The 17,498-nt window shown below is 48.4% G+C and overlaps 2 protein-coding genes across 5 annotated transcripts in view; both read left to right on the top strand.

The window, feature by feature from the left end:
• Nucleotides 1–14,880, top strand: part of Cep85 (centrosomal protein 85) — a 37,937-nt gene extending 23,057 nt beyond the window's left edge. For all 4 annotated transcript variants that reach the window (XM_028888096.2, XM_028888097.2, XM_028888098.2 and 1 more), the window contains 8 exons: nt 1,263–1,448; nt 5,469–5,621; nt 6,099–6,253; nt 7,408–7,501; nt 8,379–8,429; nt 10,663–10,770; nt 12,263–12,488; nt 13,280–14,880. In XM_028888096.2, the coding sequence (XP_028743929.1) occupies nt 1,263–1,448; nt 5,469–5,621; nt 6,099–6,253; nt 7,408–7,501; nt 8,379–8,429; nt 10,663–10,770; nt 12,263–12,488; nt 13,280–13,440 (1,134 nt within the window). In that variant the 3' untranslated portion in view covers nt 13,441–14,880. The remainder of the gene's footprint in view (nt 1–1,262; nt 1,449–5,468; nt 5,622–6,098; nt 6,254–7,407; nt 7,502–8,378; nt 8,430–10,662; nt 10,771–12,262; nt 12,489–13,279) is intronic.
• A 1,064-nt stretch (nt 14,881–15,944) lies between these two features.
• Nucleotides 15,945–17,317, top strand: Sh3bgrl3 (SH3 domain binding glutamate rich protein like 3). Its single transcript, XM_028888103.2, has 3 exons — nt 15,945–16,104; nt 16,640–16,807; nt 16,916–17,317. Exons 1-3 carry the CDS (start codon nt 16,057–16,059, stop codon nt 16,979–16,981), a joined length of 282 nt encoding a protein of 93 aa, XP_028743936.1. The 5' UTR covers nt 15,945–16,056; the 3' UTR covers nt 16,982–17,317.
• The last annotated feature ends 181 nt before the right edge of the window (nt 17,318–17,498 follow it).

The raw sequence follows: 17,498 nt of genomic DNA, 5'->3' as shown, positions 1-17,498 counted from the left end.
AACCAGCTCTAGTTCCTGGTTTTCACGCTTTATATACCTTTCTGCTTTCTGCCATCACTTCCTGGGATTAAAGGTGTGAGTCACCATGCCTAGCTGTTTCCAGTGTGGCCTTGAACTCACAGAGATCCAGGTGGATCTCTGCCTCTGGAATGCTAGGATTAAAGGTGTGTGTGCCACTATTTTCTGGCTTCTATATCTAGTGGCTGTTCTGTTCTCTGACCCCAGATAAGTTTATTAGGGTGCACAATATTTTGGGGAACACAATATCACCACAGTTTATTTGTTTTTCAGGACAGGAGTTCTCTGTTGTAACCCTGGCTGTCCTGGAACTCACTCTCTGTAGACCAGGCTGGCCTCAAACTGCACATCTACTACCAGACATTCTTAGAAGTCTCAGTCTGCCAGCCCTGGCCAAATAAAGAGTGGCAGAGGCCATGGGAGATTTAGAGCTGTTCTTATTTTTATTCTTTCATATCTAGGAACAGCTTAAAGAGAACCATGTTCTCACTGAGGTTAGTGTCCAGTAGGGTTGAGAAAGAATCTGCTTTGTCAACTGAACTTATGCAGTTTGTGCTTTTGAGTGATGAATATTAGATTATAGTATGAAGGCCTGTTTGATCTAATAGCAGTAGAATATTCTCTAATTTACTGATGAAAACAGGTATGAGTAGAGAAAGCTAGGCCTCAAACCAGTCTTGTGGTTTGTTTGTGGTCCTTCCTCTGTGGCATACATCCTTGGATATTACTGTAGTTTTTTGTTTTGATTTAATTTTATTTCTATTTTATGTCTTTGAATATTTTGTCTGTCTGTGTACCATGTGTGTACCTGGTGCCCATGGAGGTCAGAAGGGGCTTCAGATCTCCTGGAACCGGAATTACAGGTGGATGATAGCTGCTGTTTGGGTGCTGGGAACTGAACCTGTGTCCTCTGCAAGAGCAGCCAGTGCTCTTACTCATTGAGCCAAATCTCCATCCCCCAGGTATTGATGTTAAAACAGTGGTTCTGAAACTTGAGCGTGCATCAGAATCACTTGGAGTGCTGACAGCACAGATTACTAGAATCTGTCCCTAGTATTTCTGATTCAGTGGACCAATGAGTAAGATTCTAAAACTTAACAGATTCCAGTAACACGTGATACTGACTCTCTTGGTCCTGGAGAGGCATGCCGGAAGAAACACTGGAGGATGATACTTGACCTAGAGCATAATGGGAAATGGGTAATTACAAGGAACCAGTTACATCTTAAGAATGTTTTTGGCAGGAGTTGCAGCGAGAGAACACTTTCTTACGGGCACAGTTTGCACAGAAGACAGAAGCCTTGAGCAAAGAAAAGATGGAGCTTGAGAAGAAACTCTCTGCTTCAGAAGTTGAAATTCAGCTCATCAGGGAATCTCTCAAAGTGACACTACAGAAGCACTCAGAGGAGGGCAAGAAACAGGAAGAAAGGGTGAGCTGAGAACCTGATGGCTCTAGCCCAGGAGAGAGTTTGGTCGTCGGTCTTCTTTGCCAAATAGTCTCTAGTCTGTTACCCAAATCAGAGAACTCCCCATTGGCTTCTCACACAGCACCAGTCTAGAGGTGGAACTCTACTTTCCTGCTTCGTTTCTCCAAGACTACTCAAGTCAGGGAGAGGTGAACAGTTCCTCGCTAGCCCAAGGTCTTTTGTGCTGCCAACTTTCTGGAGGGAAACCAGCCAGGGCATTTGTATCAGATTGCACATTGCAGGAGGTATAAGTGCCTGTGGTAACCTTAACTCCATTCAGTCTGCTTTCTCTTCATCCTCATGGAAAGAAGAAAGATTTCATGCTTGCAGCTAGATTGTGAGTTGGTTGGTGTTCTTAGAATTCCTTAGTAGAAAATTGGTCACCATTGGGGAAGATCTTTTAAAATGTTGGGGTTCTGTTGGTACTCCAATTCACAGCTTTCTCTAAAATGTTCTTGGGGGACTAATTTAGCTCTAGGCTACTTGTATCAAAACAAGTTAACAACAGTGCTTTTTTAAAGTCTCATTTGTTTATTGTGGGGCAAGTACACAGACGGCAACCTAAGGGAATTGGTTCTCTTCTTTTATCATGTGGGTCCTGGGAATTGAACCCAGGTCTTCAGACTTGGTGGCAAGTGCCTTTACCCACTGAGTCATTTCACCAGCTTTTTTTTTTTGGAATGGAGATCTCACTGTGTTGTCCAGACTGGCCTTGATTTCATAGAAAATCACCTGCTTCTGCCACACTAGGCTTTCTTCTGCCTTTGCATTCAGTCCAAGACCCCAGCCCATGTGTGACACCACCCACATAGGGTTTGTCTTTCCAGCTCGGTGAACCTAACGTAGTTAAATCCCTCACAGATGGCAAAGGCTTCTCTCCTCAGTGGTTCTGTATCCTCTCAAGTTGACAGCACTAACCACATGGCTTGTTAAATTGTGGTGGACGACAGTGAGCTAGATCAGTGGGTGAAAGGCCTGATGCCCTGAGTTCAGTCCCTGGTTCCCACAAAGGAAGGAGAGAGCCAACTCCTGAGAGGTATTCTCTGACCTCTACATGTGTGCCCCATGTGCCCGCATACACATAGCATACACATACACAATAATTAATAAAATAATGTTAAAGGGGAGGAATGTCAGGCATGATGATGCATGACTTTAATCCCAACACTCAGGAGGCAGAGGCAGACATTTCTGTGAGTTTGTGACCAGCCTGGTCTCTACAGCAAGTTCTAGGCTAACTAAGGCTACATAGTGAGACCCTGTCACCAAAAAATGAGAAAGGTTTGGCCTTTGAATTCTCAGTACTGACAGCCAACAGGGTTTAGAGTCTTGACGTTGTACATAGATTTTTACTTATACTTGTTCTCAGCCCTATACTGTACTCTGTCTCTTGCCAAGGATTGATGTTCATGGGTCTTCAAGCCTCTCATTTGACCTCTCAGGTGTATAGTTCAAGTTTCTTGTTGGGAAAGCCTGCATGGGGATGGTTAACTTGCATTGAAATTAACAATGAATTCCCTGAATTTTCAGGTCTGTAACTGAGACCGGCCTCCAGAGGTGCCTGGTGCTTTAAGAACAGAAGCTCATGGGAGTGGTCTATAACTCCCATGAAGGTTAAATCCTCTGCCATGAGTGATTTATCTCTCTCTGCATACTTTAATCTTTTGAAAACATGTTAAAATATCATATACATTTTATTTTAAAGATTTCATTTATGTCTGTGAATATATGCCACATACGTGCAGGTTCCTGCATATGCCCTAAGAAAGCCTTGGCTTTTCTGGAACTGGAGTTACAGGAAGTTATGAGCTGCTTGACATGGGTGCTCTTAACTGCCCAGCCATTTCAGCAGCCCCTGGTTTCTTGGGGTTTTTTTGTGTGTGTGTGGGGGTGTTTGTTTGTTTTGGGAGGGGTTGCTTTGTTTTTTGTTTTGTGTGTGTGTGTGTGTGTGTGTGTGTGTGTGTGTGTGTGTGTGTGTGTGTGTGTTGGGTAACCCTGGAGCTAGAGTTAGAGGTGGCTGTGAGCTACCTGATGTGGGTGCTGGGAACCAAACTCAGGTCCTCTAGAAGAGCAAGAGCAATCCTCTCACCCATTGAGCTGACTTCGAAGCCTCTATATGGTATCCCCTCTTTCTTTTCTTTTTGAGATAGTCAAGACTTGGAGTAATCTAGCCTTCACCATGTAGTTCAGGCTGGCCTCAGGCTCAAGGCAGTCCTTCCACTTGAGAACTACACACTAGGACTATATGTAGATTACCACAACCACACCACATACTTTTGTCTCCTTTCTTGCTATCTTCCTGTGGAGCCCTGGCTGGTCTCAACTCAAGAAGGTCCACCAGCCTCCTACTCCTGAGTGGTAGAGTTAGAAGAATGTGCCACCACACCCAGCTTACCTGCCTTTTCTTTTAAGGTTAATACTTTATGTTTACATGTGGTCACTTTACCTTTTTGGCTTTTACTCTAGAACTGGTTTATCATAATTTTTCAGTGAACATCCCAGGTGATTTTGGTACAAGCTAAACTGTGAGAACTACAGGTTTAGAGCTGGATAGTTACAGCTTACACCTGGGATAAAGCTTTTCTTTTCTTTTTTTTTTTTTTTAAGATTTTATGTATATGAGTGCTTTATCTGCATGTACAACTTTATGCCAGAAGAGGGCACCAGATCTCATTACAGATGGTTGTGAGCCACCATGTGGTTGCTGGGAGTTGAACTCAGAACCTCTGGAAGAGCAAGCAGTGTTCTTAACCACTGAGCCATCTCTCCAGCCCCATGCTTTTTATTTTCAAAGATTGTACTTGATATTGTCATGTCTTTGAATGGAAGAATAGGGTGTCTCTGCTCTGACATAATTCTCTGTCTCACTTTTCCTCTTTTCTTTTGTTCCCCCTCATTCCCTTATTTGTAAGCCAAAGAAAACATCTTCCAGCAACACTTTAGGGAGTTCCTTCTGGGAAAAGCATTATGCTATGCTTTAGGAATATGATAATTTAGCAGAATGGATATACTCCATAGAAATAGCCATTCCTTTCAAAGATTTACCTTATCAGACAAATGATTATGTTACAGCAGTGCTACAGTTTGGTTTGGTTTGGTTTGGATGTATGCCTGTGTTTTTGCCTGCATGTATGCAGGTGCACCACATTCATGTAGTGCCCTTGGGGGTCAGAGGAAGTTGTCAAATCCCCTGGAACTGGAGGTAGAGATGGCTGTGAGCCACTGTGTGAGTGCTGGGAACAGAGCCTGGGTCCTCTGAAGAGCAGCCAGTGCTCTGACTGCTGAGTCACCCCAGTCCGGAAACTGCTTTCACTTGTGTTGTTTCGTTTTTCAGTTACAAAGTAAATAAAATTTTCTTTTTGGGGGCATTTTTTGTTTGTTTGTTTGAGGAAAGATTTCTCTATGTAATAGTCCTGGCTGTCCTGATTGATACTCACATTGCAGACCAGGCTGGCCTCGAACTCACAGAGATCCACCTGCATCTGCCTCCTGAGTGCTGGGATTAAAAGTGTGTACCACAGTCGCCTAGCGTAAGGGATTTTAATTCTTCTGCTGTCTGTCCAGGTCACTTGGGTTCAGGATTTCTATAAACAACCCCTTCTCAAAGAAAGATGCTCAGTCCACTTGTGCCATCAGCCCTTTATTCTTTTTAGTTTTTTGAGACAGGGTTTCTCTGTGTGGCTTTGGAGCCTGTCTTGGAACTCACTCTGTAGCCCAGGATGGCCTGAACTCACAGAGATCCTCCTAGTGCTGCCTCCCGAGAGCTGGGATTAAAGGCGTGCGCCGCCGCCGCCCAGCTCTTAGGTGCTCTTTATCCCTGCCCTTGACTGGAAAGTTCAGGAATGTTACCTCTGTAGTTTATGTTCCAGTTACTTAGCTTCCTGTCTTCACTGTGGGAAAGAACACATGTACCTCTAAGGGCAGACACTGAAAAATGTTCATTCTTATGAAATAGAAGCAGATTTTTGACATTTCTTTCACTAGGTCAAAGGCCGTGATAAACATATCAATAATTTGAAAAAGAAATGTCAGAAGGAATCAGAGCAGAACCGGGAGAAGCAGCAGCGTATTGAGACCTTGGAACGCTATCTGGCTGACCTGCCCACCCTTGAAGATCATCAGAAGCAGACCGAGCAGGTAGCAGCAATCTCTAGCTGTACCGGGAGCAAGCAGGGAGTGGCCAGGGAGGGGGCCGATCTCATTATCTGACTTATTGAAAGGACTATCTCAAAAGAGTCTAGCTAGATTCACAGCTGGATGATTTTTATAGGTACAGTCTCTTGGTGTAGTTCTTGCTGTCCTGGAACTTACTATGTAGACCAGGCTGGCCTCGAACTCACAGATAACGCCTACCTCTGCTTACTGGGTGCTGGAATTAAAGGTGTGTGTAACACACTAGCCTTGTTTTGTTTCTTGGAGACAAGGTCTCATTGTAAATCTCTGACTGGTCTAGAACTCACTATGTAGAGCAGACTGGCCTGAACTCACAAAGGTCTGCCTGCCTCTTGCAGGGACTAAAGGCATGTGCTACCTACCATACCCAGCTTAAGGACTGCAGATGTTTGAGATAGCCACTCAGTTTTCCTTAGCTAAGCATGGGGTCCTGTCTCTTAGCTTAAGGATGCAGAGTTGAAGAACACAGAACTGCAAGAGAGAGTGGCTGAGCTGGAGACTTTGCTGGAGGATACCCAGGCAACCTGCAGAGAGAAAGAGGTTCAGCTGGAAAGCCTGAGACAGAGAGAAGCAGAATTCTCCTCTGCTAGACATAGGTAATGAATGCCCTTTAGGCTGGAGGGAAGGAGAGGGTTTCGTTCTGGTACAGTGTTAACTACCCTGCTTGCTTACTTATTTTAGAGTGGTTTGCTCTTTTGGAGGTTCAGTCTGTTATCATCATGGTGGGGAGTCTGGCAACATGCAGGCAGACATGGCACTAGAGCTGAGAGTCCTCTATCTTGCAGGCAACGGGAAGTCCTCTGCAGGGACAGTATACTTTCATAATGACTGAAGCATGTCTCCAAGCCAAGTTTGATTTCTTATGCAGCCCAAGACATCCTGACTAGGGATGGTACTGTCTGCAGTCAGTCTCATCTAGAAAACTGAAGAGTCAAGACTTGAGAGTTCCTTAAATGAGTTCCCCTAAGATTCGTACATCAGGATGACTTGTACCAAGGTGACAATTAAAGATAACTTAGGACAGGGACAAAGCTGACTCTGCTGTAAATACCATGTACCAAGAAAAGAAAGACGAGTTTTGTTTTGTGTCTTGCTCTGTATCCCAGTTTGACTGAATGCTGGCTGTGAAATCCAGCAAATCCTCTTGTCTCTTTTCCAGAACATACTGGAATTTCAGGCATATACCATCATGCTCAGCTAAAAGAGTTCTTGTATATTTTTCAAATTTTATTTATTTATTTGGTTTTTTTGAGACAGGGTTTCTTTGTAAAAAAAACAGTCCTGGCTGTCCTGGAACTCACTCTGTAAACTAGCCTCAAACTCACAGAGATCCCCCTGCCTCTGCCTCCCAAGTGCTGGGATTCAAGGTATGCACCACCACTGTCCAGCTCAAATTTTATTTTTTAATATCAAAACAGAATACAAGAGTCTTTGGCAAATAAAGATTGAGAAGGGGAGGCGGGGGGTGGTGGTGGGAGGAGGGAAGAAGGGGATCTTTGATTGGTGTGTAAAATGAATGAAAAAGAAAAAAAAAAGAGTTGATGGTATATTGTATAGATTCTGGCCCCAGGCAGAGGAAACCAAATACATTGAGTATCGTCTGTCAGGGACACCCTGTATCACATCATCCTCAGCTATGGGTAGGAAGGTGGAACTGTTTTGCTCCAAAGACATAGTAAATAACAGAACCAAGAATTAAAGCCACAATGGTTCTGATTTCATAGTTCTAGAAGAAGACATTGTCTTTCAGCTTGCAAGATAAACAGTCTGTGGAGGATGCCAGTGGAGAAGGTCTCACAGTGGAAATGGAATCCCAGCAGAAGGAATGTGATTCCCTCCGAAAGGTGATTAAGGGTATCTGGGCTCTGGCCTGGATAGGCTGGGAGGAAAGAAGAGATTGTGTACTAGGAAGGAATCGGGAATTCTGTCTTAAGCCATATAGGATCTGCTCCCAAAAGCTTTTCTCTCTTCTGAGAAGTCAGCCCTGTATAGTAAGTTTGCATTTTAGGTATTCAGTCTTATGACAAGCAAGTTGCTTATCAGGAATACATGCAGAAGTTAGGAGCAACATGCCATCAGATGAACCAAAATGATGCACTGAAGCCCAGGTGTACTGCAGCCCTGGCTCAGGGCCGGGAGAGACTGCTAATGTTCATCAAAACATTATAACCAGTGAGGTGGACAGTTTATCAACGCAGCAGATAATAGAGATCCAGTAACCTGCTGGTGAAACAGGTTACAGGTCAGCAGAAATGGTTCAGGGATTATGTGAGCTATTGAGGCTCAGAAAGCTGGGGTGGTTTAGGTTCTCTCCTTGGGTAGATCACTGACCAAATCTCTAAACCCAGACTCATGGTAGCCCTGGATAGGGAGACTCAGAAAGCTAAATTTGTCCTTTTCCCGAAGAACCTCCACATGTGTACTGGGAGTGTATAAAGTTAATTCCACTGACCTGCAGTCATTAGGTGAGGGCCCCCCACCCCAGAAGTGCTCATGGGGACTGTCGAGTTCCTCTGTAAGACTGTTATGACTAGAGTACTGAGTCCCAGGCCTGTGAAAGTAGAGGACGAAGATCAGGAGTCCAAGTTAGATTTCTGTAGGTCGTCCTAACCGATCCTCACCCTGGTCTTACAATGCTGGCATTGGATCAAAGGTCCTCATGCACATCATCAGCCTTGTGCTTGTAGCCTGTCTTGCTTTCTTGATAACTTTGCCTTTCAGATGGTGGAGAGGCAACAGCTGAAGATAGAGCAGCTGCATTCTCAAGTCCAGGTGAGCAGGAGGCTTTGTCCATGGTGGATAGGACTTAACTGATGGAAGCTTGGGATTCAGCTTAACGTTGCGGCAGCTCCTTCTCTGCCATGGGGTATGCTTGTTGTTTGGTATACAAGAAGAACCAAACAGTGCCTTTGGACCTCCTGTCTTGTTTAGAAGACAGATGATAGACATTTCAGCACAGTTCTCTGAGAGCCAGGTTCATACCACCTTAGGGGGTGAACTCAGGAGAGTCTGTGTGAGCAGGGGAGGTCAAGGACAAGTTTCTGGAGATCCTGAACATGAATGATGAGACATTAGCCAGGCAAAGAGCAGCTGAGTAGGATGGAACTAGAAATCCTGTAGGAGGAACATCAAGGTTTAAATGTGGAACCACTTTAAACATGAACCAGTAAAGCAGTTTGATACTATTGAAGTGTGGCCATGTACTGCTTACCAGTGGGGATACATTTTGAGAAATGTGCACTTAGATGATTTCATCTTTGTGAGCATTAGAGTATACTGTTAAGACACTTCATCACTAGACTGTGTCTTACAGGACCTCACTGTCTTATACGCAGTCCATCATTAATCAAAACATCTTAGGCAATGCATGACTATCTTGAATTTAGGTAGTGAGTGGAGAGGTGAGCAGAAGAGGTTATGGGAAGGTCTTGTCTGTCCCATGGTGTTAGCTTTTATTTTTCCTACATGTATGTCTGTGCACCGTGGATGTGCCTGGTGCCCACAGAGGTCAGAAGAGGTGTCAGATCCCCTGAAACTATAGTTGGGAATGGTTGTGAACCACCTTGTGTGTGCTGGGCATCAAACCTAGGCCCTCTGTAAGAACCGCAAGTGTTTTTAACTGCTGAGCCATCTCTCCAGCTCCTTTCTGTGTTAACTTTAATCTTTAGTGAGTGATGGGAATCTTTGTTTGTTTGGGGTTTTTTTGTTTTTGTTTGTTTGTTTGTTTGTTTTCGAGACAGGATTTCTCTGTGTAGCTTTGGAGCCTGTCCTGGATCTCGCTCTGTAGACCAGGCTCTGGCCTCGAACTCACAGAGATCCACCTGGCTCTGCCTCCTGAGTGCTGGGACTAAAGGTGTGCGCCACCACTGGCGGGGTAATGGGAATCTCATTAGAACATTTAGTTGTGGTGTGGTATGGTGACGTTTGCAGTTCAGGCTCACCTGGAGGACTGACATCCTAGAAAGAGGCAGCTGGGGACTGTTGCAGAAAATGTATTGAAGTGACAGGGACTGAGGCATAAGGCATGGTAACAGAAGAGATGCAAGGAGACAGACGGAAGACCGGTTAGGAGTCAGCGACTGACAGAAGCAGGGGTTTGAGGAATAGGAAAGAACCAACCATGACTCCTGGCTCCTATTTTGGGCCAGAGTAGGAGTGTTCATTAATTGCATTCTCTGAGAAATCTTGAGTGAAATAGATTGACTCAAGTTTTTTGAACTCTAAAAGGTTTTACACCGGTGGCTGGGGATATGAATTAGTAGAAAAAGCGGAGTTCAGACCCCAGCACCCATGTAAGTGTTAGGAGTCAGAAGTCAGATGCAGGATAAGGTAGAGAGGAATCAAGAAAAGACACAGGAACCTCTGACCTCCACACAGAGTACACGTACGCATGTCTACTTACACATGTGACACACACATAACATATGCAAAAAGTAAAAGGGTTTTCACACCAAACTTGACGTGCACTGAGGGAAAGCTGAAGGCTGCCCGCCTGCCTTTCCAGCTCTCCTGTGGTTGCCTCTTCTGATCTTGTTGTCGGGATGCGCTCGTACTTGGTGAGCGTGTAAACTGCCAGGGTTTTAGTTGTTGATGGCTCATTAAATGAAAGGGTTTAAATCAGTGCTTCTCAACCCGTGGGTCACAGCCCCTTTGGGATCAAATGACCCTTGAACAGGGGTCACCTAAGACTATCTGAAAACAGATATTTACATTATGATTCACAACAGTAGCAAGATTACAATTAAGAAGTAGCAACAAAAATAAATTTATGGTTGGGGGTCACCACAGCATGGGGACCTGTATTCAAGGGTCACAGCATCGAGCAGGTTGAGAACCCCTGGTTTACATGGAAAATAACAGGCCTGAGCTCTTCTCATCTAACCCTCAAAGCAGCTGTGTTCAGGGTGGCACTTGAGTGTGTAGCACAGGGGAGAGGTGATGCCATCCACGTCACACTGGTTACCCTGGGTATGTTCTGCACAACATCTCACTCTGTGGTCTCTAGAGCCTAAAGCAAGAACTGGCTCAAGAAGAAGGAATAAGCCAGGCCTTGAGAGAGGAGTCACAGCGGAGGGAGATAGCCCTGCAGCAAATCCGTACTGCCGTGAAGGAGGTAAGCATTGGCCAGGTCCAAAGAGCCTCCACAAATCTGATCTCTCCATTTCCCACCCCTTTCCTTCCCCTACACGAATGTGGAAGAGGCTGTGAGTTTTTTAGCAAAGGAATGGGTAGTAACATTGCATTATCCTGTACGTTAAAGGCTTTAGGCCTTTTAGAGTGGCCAGTCACCCAGGAATGCTTTTTAGATGTGGGGTCTCCCCTTTTCTCCCTCCCCACTCAGTCTTTCTGCAGCCAAGGGTGTTTTGGGATTGGAGGCGGGGGAAATCGAGAAGACTGAGGGAGCAGGGTGTGGCTTTATATATGTGTAATCCCAGCACTTGGGAGGTTGAGGCCGAGTTCAAGGCAAGCCTGTCTCACACACAAACAGCCCCAAAATGAATGAAGATTTGGTGGTACTCATGTAGTGAATAGAGTTGTTAGTAGGGCCCACTGAGTTCACTGGCCAAGTGTCTAGGAAGACATCTCCCAGTACTACGATTGTTATATGGCCCAGTGTGGCAGAGACCAGAGGTAGGGGATGGAGAGGGGAGCTCTCAGTAAGAGAGAAGGCAAAGACAGCCTTCCATAAATAGCTGCTCTGTATAAGGAAGCCTAACTGTACTACAGTGAGAGCTTGAAATGTAGAATGCTTACCTCCCTGGAGCAGGGCAAGAGGATGACTGACTACAAGTTCAAAGCCAGTCTGGTTTACACAGAGAGTTCCAGGTCAGCCAGGGCTGCCCTGTATCAAGCAAACAAGCAAAGTTGGGTTAGAAAATGTAGTTCAATTGGTAGGGTACTTGCCTTGCATGCGTGAAGGCCTGAGCTATAAAGTAGGGGTAGTGGTACAACTCCTGCACTTGGAAGGTGGAGACAGGAGGATCAGAAGTTCAAGGTCATCATCAGCTATGTAGGAAGTTAGAGGCTAGACATGGCTATGTGATATCCTGTCTCAAAAATAAAAGGGGCAGGGAGAGGGGACAGACAAAATGCCTTTCAGTTCTGGATCTTCAGGTCTCTGACCTTTCCCAGTCTTCCTCTTTCCCTTGCCCCTGTTTCTCTGACAGCCTGTTATCAGGCTGGCTGGGAGCCACTTTGGTCAGGGTGGCAGGGCGAGATTGAAACCAATGTCTCCTCAGATTTCACTGTTCACGTTAAGCCATATCTAATAGCCTGGCTAACAGAGTTGGCTGAAGGACTGGCTTCAGATAGAGTTCTCTGTTCCTGGACCGAAACCTGGAGGCTGGTGACTCAGATCCTGCTGAGGAATAGTTTCCTTTCCAGTGCTGGGTCCCTAAGGGCCTGGGCTCAGCCTACACACAGGAGGAGCTAGTATCTGTAGAGGGAAAGGGGGGGTGGGGGAGGGGAAGGTGCACCAAGCCTGTGTGGGTAACAGTGGGGAGGGACAGTGTGACTAAATTTCCCCTTCACACGCATGCCCATTCAGATAGACAGATCTTTGCCTCCCTTTGGGTCTTCGTCAGTTTACCCATGTGTTTGCTTAGCTCTCAGTGCAAAACCAGGACCTGATTGAGAAGAATCTGACGCTGCAAGAGCGCTTGCGCCAGGCCCAGCCGGGGTCTGCATCTGCACCAGACACGGCCCAGCTGGCAGATGAGCTGCACCAGGAACTGGCCATTTGCCTTCAAGATCTGCAGGCTGTCTGCAGCATTGTGACCCAGAGGGCCCAGGGCCACAACCCTAACCTCTCTCTACTCCTAGGCATTCACTGTGAGTCATTGAAAGGGCTTTCATTCTTTCACCCATCCAACTTTGCTGTCCTTACGGTAATTGTGAACCAGGTGCATAGGCCTGGCCATTGCCTTGTGGGAGTTGTCAAAGTGTTATTAAGTGTTTCATAAACAGGCCTCCTTAGAGGACGCTTGCGCAGAGGACAAACAGAAAGTGAGCCTTAGGCAACAAATTATCAGCTCACTATTCCCAGTTTGTTATTTTGGTTTTTTGAGACAATTTCTTTGTGTAGCCCTGGCTGTCCTGGATCTCACTCTGTAGACCAGGCTGGCCTCAAACTCACAGAGATCCACCTGCTTCTTCCTCCCAAGTGCTGTGATTAAAGGTGTGTGCCGCCGCCACCGCCACAACTGGCCACCAGCTTGTTCTTTAAAAGTGTCATATCTGAAAAAGGGGGGCGGGGGACAGGCAAAAGATGCCTTTCAGCTCTGGATTTTCAGGTCTCTTACCTCTCCCAGCCCCACACCCAGTGACCGCTAAGTCTTACTGTCTCCCTTGGCCCTCTGTTCCTCTCACAGCTTGTTTGTTATCAGGCTGACTGGTGGCCACTTATGTCAGGGTGGCAGGGCAAGATTGAAACCAGTGTGTCCTAAGTTTGGAGCTGTAGCTTGTAGTTGAGTCCTTAGTATAAGCAAAACCCTGGCTCAGTCCTCAGTGCTGGAGGGGAAAGCTGTGTCCTGTGATCATGGTGCTTTAAGAAGTGCTTATTTGTCCTCATGAAGTTTCAGTCAGCTCATTTGCTAACACTCTCAAAATTCTCTTCTCATCAGCCACCCAGCTCCCAGGGACTCAGCTGGATTTGCAGAAGCCAGATGTGATCAGGAGAAAACTAGAAGAGGTTCAACAGCTGCGTCGTGACATTGAGGACTTAAGGACCAGCCTGTCAGACAGATATGCCCAGGACATGGGAGAGAACTGTGCCACACAGTGAGGAGCGCCAGGGAGGACCTGGCTGATAGTAGCCTCGCCAGAAGGTTCCTGCCCTGACAATCCTGCCTTCTGCTGCTGCCCCCGGGGGGAGAGCCTGTGTCTGGGGCCGGGCTTGATGAGATCGTGCCTGTTTTGCTGTGTACTGGCTTTGCCTTACTGGGTTATGTTTTACCTGTTATCTTACTCGGAAAGGCTGAGTTACTAATTAACCTTTTTGTAGATTCAACTGATAAAGTCCTCACAAACTGTTCCCAGCCCTAACCTGACATCAGAAGCAAACAGGCTGCTCACCTCCCCTCTCCATCCTCCAGGATGACCCACGTTCATTCCTACTCCATACTTGGTCCTGCTGACGCTCTATTCAGAGAGGCCTGAGAGGTTAAGTAGGAGTAGCAGCCTTTGAAGAGTTCTCAGGTCCCTCCGGTGTTTCAGCCTTCCTGGGAACCCAGCTGGCTTTCTGGGTTTTCTCAGGTACCTGCTTCCTCAGGGCTGTTGTTCCCTACACAGGCCTCAGGGTTATCTACCCCTCAGCAAAGTCCCCCACTAGGGTTGCTGGCTTGGGGACTACAGCAGGGCTCCTCATCCTGCCTGCTGTGCTATTTTTTACAGGAAACTCGGGCTACCCTGTGTCCCTGGTGCCCTGGCATGTGGTCAGCATAGCCTTTCTCCTTTGCTCGGGCCTTCCAGGTAGCCCCTGTTTGGGGTGCCTAAGTGCAGACCCCTCCCTCTGTTGTGATGGCCCTATGGTTTGCAGGTTGCACACGCTGCTCACCCCTTCCCAAGGCTGGGGCTGTAGCTAGCCCTCTGATTTGTGCCTCTGTTTGGTTGGGGGAATTTCCTTTTCCCTCTGTGACCTCCTTGAGAGTTAGAGCACCTAGTGTGGGCAGCTCTAAGAGTGTTCAGTGTTTCCTAGTGTTTTGTTTCTCTGGGGCCTTTGGACCCTCAGCTTTTTGGTTTTTTCTTGCCTCCTGACTTAGGGATGGTCTCAGTTTTATCTGGTTGTAGGGCTAGCCCTTCAACTTCCTCTGGTTTGGAGCTGGGGGCCCTATATGAATGAGGAGCAGAGTAGTTTGGGGGTGCAGAGGCAGCCACGATGGGACTTGTGCTAAGTCTCTGGGCTGTTAAAAGCATCCTGGACCTCCAGGGCGGGCCTGAGTGGCCTTCTTTTCAAGTGTTCTCATAAGTTTGTGTTTTATTTATGGATGGCTTACCTTCTCAGAGTAGCCACACCCAGCTGGCTATCTCCTCAGCCTCTGGGCTCCTGCCTCCTAAAACCAGAGCTGCCTGGTTGGTGTCCACCCTATGTCATTGGGAGCCCAGCCTCCATGCTCACGGGTATTTTTTCTTCATAAAGTTTATAAAGTTATTTATATGAATCTTTGTTATGTCGACTGGTTTGTATTGCCTATTTTGATTACAGAATAAAACATTTTAACAGATGCTTCAGTTTTCTGTTGTCTCCCAGCATCCTTTGCCCAGCCAGTCCCCACTTTGGCTTGTGGAGCCAAAGACTAGCTCAGAACGACTTTGGCAGAATCCAGCTTGGTAGCGGAATCTCTTCCCACTTCTGCTCTGTCTGCCCACACTGCTGCAGAGAGCTCCCCCACCAGCCGGCCATCACTACAAAGTTGCCGCAGACCTCAGAGAAGTCGGCAGGCAGCTTCTGGGTTTCTGTGGCCGCTGAGGAAGTGACTTCCCCATAACCAGATAGGCAGTATGCCTCAGGGCAGGATTGGCCTCCTGGGCCGTCAGCTGTGTAGCCTTGGCTCTACTCCGGGGTGTGTGGGGGGCGGGATAGTGAACCTAACTGCTTGTTCCAAAACTGGGGTGGGTCTGGACTCCTTCCCACCTCATCAGCTGAATTCCTAATATTCAAAGCTATGGGATGTCATCTGCACCATGAAGGTAGAGTTGAGCCGGGACCGCCCCAAACCAGCTATGGATCTCCACCAAGGCCAGCTTGAGCCAGGCTTCCATGTGACACCAGTGAGCTGTCCTGCAGCTTCTTACCTCCTCCTCCATCTGGCTTCTGAAGGGTGTGGCCCCCAGTTTGCAGCCACCACCCTTTCTTGCCAGAGCCTGTTTGGAGAGGTGCTTTAGGGGAAGTAAGTGTCCTGGCTGCACTGCCCCTCCCCAGCGCCGCCACCCCTCCCCGCCTTCAAAAGTTCCATGCTGAGATGTACTATGAAGGGACCTGGAGACCAGGGTGGCGACTGCGCTGGGCACTGCATGTACAAAACCCGGGCAAACTGGGAAAAGCTTTCAGCTGAACCCTTCTGCCCACCTTCCCGGCCTTTCTTTTTTTTTTTCTTTCTGGTCCCCTCCCAGCCACACGACATGAGCCCCAAGCCAGACGGCTGAGTGTAGCCGAACAGCTGCTGGGCTGGGGTCCTCCGGGCTCCAGGCCCCAGCGGGGCAGGGAGGGAGCCTCCAGCGCAGGGCGGTGTCGTGCAGGCCCCGCCTCGCCCGCCTGCGCAGCTCATTGGCCCCGAACGCACTGACTCGCGGGCGGAGCAGGAAGGAAACCGCTCCCAAGCGCGGCGGCAGCGTCGTTTCTGGCCGTGCAGCTGCCGCTCCCACCATCCCTCGGTTGCCTTGCGTGTCCCTTTCCTGCAGCATGAGTGCTCTGCGCGTCTACAGCACGTCGGTCACCGGCTCTCGTGAAGTAAGTGTGTGCCTGGGCCGGCGCCCGGGGAAGGCGGGCCGTCTCCCTGTGCTCCGACCGGCGCCCGGGAGCCGCCCCCACGATGGAGGCAGTGAGGTGCGGGGTATGGCCTCCAGGTCTAGTCCGGGGGACGCGGCCCAGCCTGAGCCCCTCCACCAGGGATCCCTCGGCATCCCCAGCATGAGCTGCCCACACCCATCCCCCACAGTGGGGCTACCCATTCTCTTGCACACCCCCATACACACCTCCTTAATCCCGCTCCCTCGCCACTGTGAGGCTATGGAGGAGGGTGGTTTTCATGTAGGGCCTCATCCTGGCCGAGTCCAGCTTCCCTGACTTACCCAGAAGTTGACCGTCTTCTCTTTCTGAGACTCCTTCCTGTAGGTGATCATCCTTGGACCCTTCCCATCCCTTAGTGGTCAGAATCTACCCCCCCACCCCCGATGGGCAGGACAAAAGCTGCTAACACTGGACCAGAGTTCCTTCCATAAATCCTCCAGCCAGCCTGCCAACCCTGTCAATCCTCTGCCCCTAGATCAAGTCCCAGCAGAGTGAGGTGACCCGCATCCTAGATGGGAAGCGAATCCAATACCAGCTAGTGGACATCTCCCAGGACAACGCCCTTCGAGATGAGATGCGAGCCTTGGCAGGCAACCCCAAGGCTACCCCACCCCAGATTGTCAACGGGGACCAGTACTGCGGGGTATGGGGTTTGGGGTCTGGGAGGTGTTGGAAGACTGCAGCCAGGGTCAGACCTGGGCAGAGCGTAGGGCCCCCTGCATCTGCACTCAGGTGACTACCCCTCCCTCAGGACTATGAACTCTTCGTGGAGGCCGTGGAACAGAACACGCTGCAGGAGTTCCTGAAGCTGGCCTGAGTAGGGATGGCCGCCATCCCTACCCAACTCCTCACCAGGCCCTGAAGGACCTTGTGCCCAGCCTTGGAGTCCCTCCCTGCAGACCCAAGCCCTTTCTGTATCCTCCTCCTCCTCTCTTCCGAGGCAACATTCCTTACTCACCAATTGGTCTCGAGAGATTGTCTTAAGCAGTGCCCCCAATGCTGGCTGCCCCTGGCCAGGCCATGGGGCCACCTCCCTGCCTGGCACTGCCTGGTGGGTATTTCTCTTAGTTCCATCAGCCAGAGCTCTGCCAAAGGCCCCGCAAGTCCCTCTCCTGGGAGCATCCCAGAGACAATTAAATGCCATTCCACTGGTGCCGTCTGTCTGGTTATGGTGTCCTAGGTCCCTGCTTGGCAGCAGTGGTGGTCCTGGTTGTGACAGCTGTGTTGTTTGCATCTGTGTGTGCACGTGGGAGCACGTGTTTGTGTCTCACAGCACATGAGCATGGTCGACATGAAGTTTCTCGACATGGTAGCTGAGTCACCCTCAATTTCCC

The sequence above is a fragment of the Peromyscus leucopus genome, chromosome 2, assembly GCF_004664715.2.
Source record: "Peromyscus leucopus breed LL Stock chromosome 2, UCI_PerLeu_2.1, whole genome shotgun sequence".
NCBI classification, from domain to species: domain Eukaryota; kingdom Metazoa; phylum Chordata; class Mammalia; order Rodentia; family Cricetidae; genus Peromyscus; species Peromyscus leucopus.
Note: the sequence above shows the minus strand (reverse complement) of the source record. Positions and strands in the feature narration are given on the sequence as shown.

Coding starts and splice junctions, on each gene's coding strand:
- Sh3bgrl3 (XM_028888103.2), top strand. CDS start 16,057: ATGAGTGCTCTGCGCGTCTACAGCACGTCGGTCACCGGCTCTCGTGAA. Junction 16,105..16,639: donor CGGTCACCGGCTCTCGTGAA/GTAAGTGTGTGC, acceptor CTCTGCCCCTAG/ATCAAGTCCCAGCAGAGTGA. Junction 16,808..16,915: donor ACGGGGACCAGTACTGCGGG/GTATGGGGTTTG, acceptor CCCCTCCCTCAG/GACTATGAACTCTTCGTGGA.